General features: G+C 44.5%; 1 protein-coding gene across 2 annotated transcripts in view; it reads left to right on the top strand.

Annotated features, from left to right (window-relative positions):
* Positions 1 to 293: 293 nt before the first annotated feature.
* Positions 294 to 6,442, top strand: part of DIPK2B (divergent protein kinase domain 2B) — a 31,969-nt gene continuing 25,820 nt past the window's right edge. For both annotated transcript variants that reach the window (XM_063084079.1, XM_063084078.1), the window contains exon 1: positions 294 to 693. In XM_063084079.1, coding sequence (XP_062940149.1) covers positions 458 to 693 — 236 coding nt within the window. In that variant the 5' untranslated portion in view covers positions 294 to 457. The remainder of the gene's footprint in view (positions 694 to 6,442) is intronic.

The raw sequence follows: 6,442 nt of genomic DNA, 5'->3' as shown, positions 1-6,442 counted from the left end.
ACAGATGTACCCAGAATTAAAACAGTGGAGGGTGGAGACCTCCAGGAGCCTTTGAAACTCCCAGGTGGAATCCAGGTCAGACACACATCCCGCATGGACCTTTTCCTGCCAAGCCGGGATATCCTGTGTTTGTTGAAAGGACCACACAGGGAAACCCTGACCATTGTCCTTCCCAAAATCTGCCAGTGAGCCCCTCCCCAGCCTGAAGCAGCCACCCCAGGCAGAGGAAGAGTAACTCTGGAAGCACGTTATCAGCATCCTCCCTGGACTTCCTCACCTCCTGCCCAGCCTCATTAGCCCCGAGCTCCTCAGCATCCTCAAAGAGAAACCTGGGAGGCTGGGATATGGTGAGCGCCCTGAAGCCAGCCCCCTCTGACAGCTTCCTCTCGGCCAAGCCCTGCCTCTGTGCCGCCCAGAGTGGGCAGCTGCAGGCTGCGGCCGCAGCCCAGAGCCCGAGATGGAGCCCCAGCTGGGGCCCGAGGTAGCTGCCCTCCGCCCAGGCTGGCCGGCCGTGCTGCTGCTGTCGGTCTCAGCCCTGAGCTGCTCTTTCTCCTCGCTGGCTTCACCGCCTCCTTCTCTGGTGCCCCAAGTCCGAACCAGCTACAATTTTGGAAGGACTTTCCTCGGTCTTGATAAATGCAATGCCTGCATCGGGACATCTATTTGCAAGAAATTCTTTAAAGAAGAAATAAGGTCAGAACCTCAATCAAATAACTCAGAGGGGCAAAATTCTGTTCCTTTATGTGAAGATGTCCAGGAGTTTGTTGAAAATGAATTGGGATGTGATATATGGGTGGGAGCTGAAACAATGCCATTTAATCAGGGTGGTATGGTTTGAAGTTGGGGTGGGTAGGAAGGCAAAGTGTGACCCAAATTCCAGCCCTAAATGCTAAATCCAAAGTTTCCTTGGCTTGAAGTCTTCTTTTCTATGAATGGAGTAGCCTGGGACTGCTGAGTTTACCAAGTTCGTTTCTCATAGCTGGAGGGAAATAAAATTTATAGAAACCGACTGTGACAGACATTTTAAACCGTCTTAGAAGTTACTGATTTGCACTCATTATTCAGATGGTGAACTGAGGCAGAGCAAGATTAAGTGACTTACTCACGGCTATCACCTAAGAAGTGGCAGATGTGGAATTCAAACCAGGACAGTTTGTTCCAAAGTTTCCGAGCCACTTTTCTGTTGTGAGATGTTGCCTTGATCAGAGGAAAACCAGAATTTGGTAAATTGCAATGCACATGGCTCTCACCAAACAATGATGTCACACTCTAGAATCCAGTCTTGTCAATGCACAGTCAATGTCCCTTTACCATGACCAGCACCCATCAGGTGCTATGGTGACAGCCACTGTAACTCTACGTTGCCTTCTAGGGGGTCAGGAGGAGGAAGCTGTGTTACAAATAATAATAATAAGACTTGGTCGATGCAGGCCAGTGTAAAGCACCTCCAGGAGTTCCAGGAAGGGACGTTAAATCCAAATGGAGACTGGGAAGGGCTTTTCCAGGGGGAGTTATTGTGAGCATGGCCTTAAAGGATGAGCTGAAATTTAGCGCGAGGGAAATGGCTTAAGGCGGAAGAAGCAGCTTAAGCAAAGGCCCAGAGGTGTGGGAAGAGGTGAGAGATGCTTAGTGGTTTGAGCACAGAGTGTATGTGGAAGGGTGGCAGAGGAGGAGGATGGAAAGGCATACGGGGTAGGGGGCCTTGAATGCCGTGCCAAGGAATTGGGACCTTAGTCAGTGGGCCAGTGGTTTCAGCCTTTTCAGTGCCAAAGACCCTTTGTCGTATATTCCTTCTCCTCTGCTCTCCTCCAAAGACCTACTTCTTGCTTGTAAGATTTGGTGACCAAACAAAAGGCACTAATTAACAGTGATTTTATTTCTAATCCATATTAACCCGAGACATATGTGATTATTCAACTAAATTACTAAACAGAAATAATAAATAGAACATACCAGTGAAAAATGTGAAACTTCTTTTGTGAGACTGTAGATATTTTATGGTGTTGATGTGAAGTTTTCCTATTAAGCTATTTTTTAAAGGCATTTTTGAATGTTGAAAAGTTGAAAGACTGCCAGTTGGGGAAGCTCTCTTGCAGGCAATGGTGAGGGTAAGCTGGGGAGGGGCAAGATGAGACCCATGTTTTGGGAAGATCTCATGGAAAGCAGGGTGCAGGATGGACTGGGGGTGTTGGCAGGAGCTGTGAGGCCAATTCTCAAAGTCCCGGAGAGAGGTCATCGGGAACAAAGTAGGGCAGGAAGCATCCAATTCTGTTCAGCTATAGAGTCATTTTGGTGACCAACTTGATGTGAGAGGAAATCAAGCTGGAGATGTTGAACTTGAACTCAAAGTTTCCCACCTAGGAAACAGGATGAAGACCAACAACACAGGCAAAGTGCTGCTGATTCCTCAGAGAAAGAAGGCAATATGGACATATTTTCAGATATTTTAAGATAAGAGGGAAAGAAATAAAGAAATTTCAACTGAGGAAGAGCTTTAGGTTCACATCCTCCTTTTTCACCAAGTGCAGTAAATGAAGTTTTTCCCATCAGGCAGGTACTGACTGGCCTAATTCAGAAAGCATTTCCCTAAACAGGTTTGTGCTCCACTGGAGTTCAGGATATTACTTCACCTCTCTTAGAATGCATTTTCCATGTGCGCCCGAAAGGGAAGTGTGCAGATACAAGCAGGAAAACACCCAGGATGGCAGATTTGGGTTTACAGCTCTCCACATTGAGAATGCTCATTCTCAGCATGGAGGCAGGGAGAGGCAGTGAGTGGGTCTGGGAACATGGACTTTTTATAGTCCTTTTCTCCACATTATAAAGAACTTTTTTCTTACTGTGAAAGTAGTGCCTATTTATTTTAGAATTTTCAGGAAATACTGATTAAGAAAAGCACAATTCTTCCACCAAGAGATCACTCCTTAGTGAGCATTTTGTTGTATATCCTTGCCATCCTTTTTCTAAGTATGGATTAAGAAATTTTTTCAACAAAATGTATCATACTATATATACTCTTTTGAAACTTTATTTAACAATCTATTAGAAACACCTTTCCACATTATTAAATATCCTCCACAATTTGATTTTTAATGGCTTTATGGTATTTGATTGCCTCAACCAACCATAATTTATTTAACTAATCCACCATTTTTTTCACTTTATGATAAATAATGCTTTGTTAAACATGCCTGCAGCTAGATTTTGTGCACATCAGTGATTATTTCCTTATGACAAACTCCTAAAAATGGAATTTTTGGTTCAAAAAATATGGCAAATTTTTAGGAGATTATATATATATATATCCAAATGGAGATGTCTACCTATAGAGCTGACTTCTTGTACACTCACACATATTTAATACTATATTTTTAGTTTGCATTTCCTCTGAGTTGAGCCTTTTTGGGGGGATTTATTGGCCATTTATATTTCTTCTTTGCTAAATTGTCTGCAAGTTCACATCCTTCACCTCTCTTTCTAATGTTGTATTTGTTCATCTGGTTCGGCCCTGGACCCCACTAAGGACTGGACAGTGCTAGAACTCATTCAGCAACGAACAATGAATGGGCTTCCCAGTCTGGCTGGGTATGCTGAAGACATGATTGGCAGGTGAAGGTCACCTTTCCTTCTTTCCCTTATCTTTTCTTTGGTGAAAATGCTAATGATGAATCAGATGTTTCTCATACTCAACTATTGACCTTTGAAAATTTGAATGTTTTCAGAACCAGTTTTCCCATACACGCCATGATGACTTAAATCCTGAATGAAAAAGTTAAGGGAAGCTAGGAAAATGAGTAAGCTTGATTGGTACACGGTTCCTACTAAAAATATGCCTGTATCTGAAATTTTGAGTGGTCACACCAACTGGTAGGATCTACCAAGATCCAGTGGATCAGGATTGTGTATGTTGAGGTGGGGGGAGAGGGGTATTTAGAGGCAGTGTTTCTGATCTGAATCATTCCTAGAGGGTCTTGGGGTCTTACCAGGGTAAGATGCTTTACCTCACCTTGATGCTTTACCTCGCCTTCCTTACTGTAAGTACTTGGGTTTACAATCCCCCTACTCACAAAGTCGCAAAGAATGTTTAAACACTTGCAACTGAGCAGTGGAGTCTCACAGTGAAATAAGTAAGTCATTAGGCTTGATCTTGCCTTCCCTTCTCCCTTGCCTGTTCTATCTCCTTCACCTCAAAAGATGATAATAATTATTGCCTTATCTCACTTCATGTATCAAGTCAGAGACCTTGGGTGCTGTAGGGCCGAGGGGCTTATGAAAAAATTGTCCGTCTACACATTCAGTCATCCGTACATGCACCCATGCATCCAGGCATCCCTCTGTGCATTCTTCGACCCAGCCGTCATTCTGAGCATCCCACAGCTCACTTATCCATCTGTACATCCAAATACCCATCCATCCATTCATCCATCCAACTATAAGGTATTGAGCACTAAACTGGTATGGAGCAGTTTGCTGCGCATTGAGTTACAAAGCTGAAAGAATCCTTGCCCTGAAGGAGTTTAGTTTCTATTGGGAAGACAGAGAAGTCTATCAATAGTTAAAGCAGAGTATAAGGAATATACAAAATGTCCTTCACAGGGTGTCACGGCAGCACGTGGAAAGGAACCTATCCCAACTGGGGGATGAAAGAGTGAAGATCAGAAGGGATGGTACCTGTCTGAGTTTTAAAGGGTTGGGTAGGGATTATCCAGACATGGAAAAGGAAGAACATGTCTCAGACAAAAGGATTAGCCCACGACAGGTGAGTAGAAGCTCAGAGGCCCGAAAGAATGTGGCTTATCCAAGGATAGCCAGTGGTTTGGTGAGACCAAAGCCAGCTTGTAAGGGGAGCAGCAGGCGAAGGGCCCAGAAAGAGCATTGTGAACTGCACTTAGGAGTATGAACTGCACCAGCTTTGTGAAGATGCTGGACGGTTTAAGAGTCTGGTACAGACCTGCGAGATGGAGAAGAGGGAACACAGGCAAGAAGCATTTAGGAAGGCTGTCTACAGACTTAATGTTTGACTGGCTGGAAGCATGAGCCTTTCATTCTAATTCCAGTGCTGTCCCTGTCCCCTACACCCCCACCCTACTCTCCATGTTGAGGGGCCTGGGGGGATGGGACCACAGGGCCTGATGCTTCCTTCCAGCTCTGAGAAACTATGATCCTGCTTCTCCATCTTTCAACACAGTGAGGAACTGGCCAGCCTCTCTCTTTAATCGTGCCCCTGAGCCCAGTTCAAAAGGAAAACTAGAAAGCTGCCTCTGTTTTGTGGTTTTCCACATTCCAAAATGTTAACATTTTAGTGAATAAAAAGCAGGGCTCATTTTGTCACTGACATTCTTCTATTCAGTAAAGTAGGTAATCAACATTGTTACAATATACACTTTTCCCATTCGATGCCATAAATGTCTTACCGTTTTGGATGGGGGAGAAGTGAGGCCTGTGAACCTGTTTATTTGTCTCAATTAGTCCTGGAATGCCTGAAGCCATCGCTGAACCTGCACAGGCATTCATTACATGTCACCTACCAATCAGTGCTGTTGTCTCAGCAGAGCTTCCTCAGGAGGTGGGGACAGAGAAAAAGGACAATCAACCTTGTCCCACAGGACAGGAAGTGTCTCCCCGTGCCATTCCTACCAATTAGGAGAACAGGAGCCCTGAGATCTGCCCTCTTCCACCATTAATTGTCTGTGATTCTTCAAACAAGTTACATGTATGTTCTGCCTTCAATTTTCTCATCCTCAAAACAAGATGGAGAAGGGGGCAGGGACAAAATAATCTTGAAGGATCCCACCAGCTATAACCACTAATAATGTTATCAATCTGCTCCCATGAGCTTATTCATAAAATGGGTGATAGAGGAAGAAGCAACGGCAAAGTGGTGAAGAGCACACACTCTGGAGCCTTGAATGCCACCTCCTCCAATTTCTGGCCATGTGACCTTGGGCAAATGATGTAACTGCTCCACACCTCAGTTCCCTCATCTGTATGGTTAATAATAGTCTCAACACCATAGGCTTATTGGAAGGATGAAATGAATTAATACACATAAAGTGCTTAGCAAAGCGACGGACACGTTTAAGTGTTTCATACCATGTGTGTTACTATTATTATCTGAAAGAGCCACCTAGTTGTAAATGCTTAGTCCTGGGTCTTCTGGAGGGATGAATCTGCATGAGCAAGAGCTACAGGAAACAGGCAGACAGGCCTGCCTCTGGGCCCTGCGCCCTTCCTTATCCTCCCAGAGGGGAGGATCGTTTCCCAAGGTTGTACTGATACTTCCAGTAAAATTGACTCATTGCACGTGTACAGTGCTTCGTCTTTTTGGGTATATTCGTGGCAATGTTCTTGAACAGAACCCTTTGTGCCTACTTCTGTTGCAATTTGCCTTGTCCTGCATTACAGGAATTGCTTACTGACAGTTTCTTGTTGGAGCACCTTC

This window comes from Cynocephalus volans, chromosome X, assembly GCF_027409185.1.
Source record: "Cynocephalus volans isolate mCynVol1 chromosome X, mCynVol1.pri, whole genome shotgun sequence".
Classification (NCBI taxonomy): domain Eukaryota; kingdom Metazoa; phylum Chordata; class Mammalia; order Dermoptera; family Cynocephalidae; genus Cynocephalus; species Cynocephalus volans.
The sequence above is the reverse complement of the archived record's forward strand: the minus strand, read 5'-3'. Positions and strand labels throughout refer to the sequence as shown.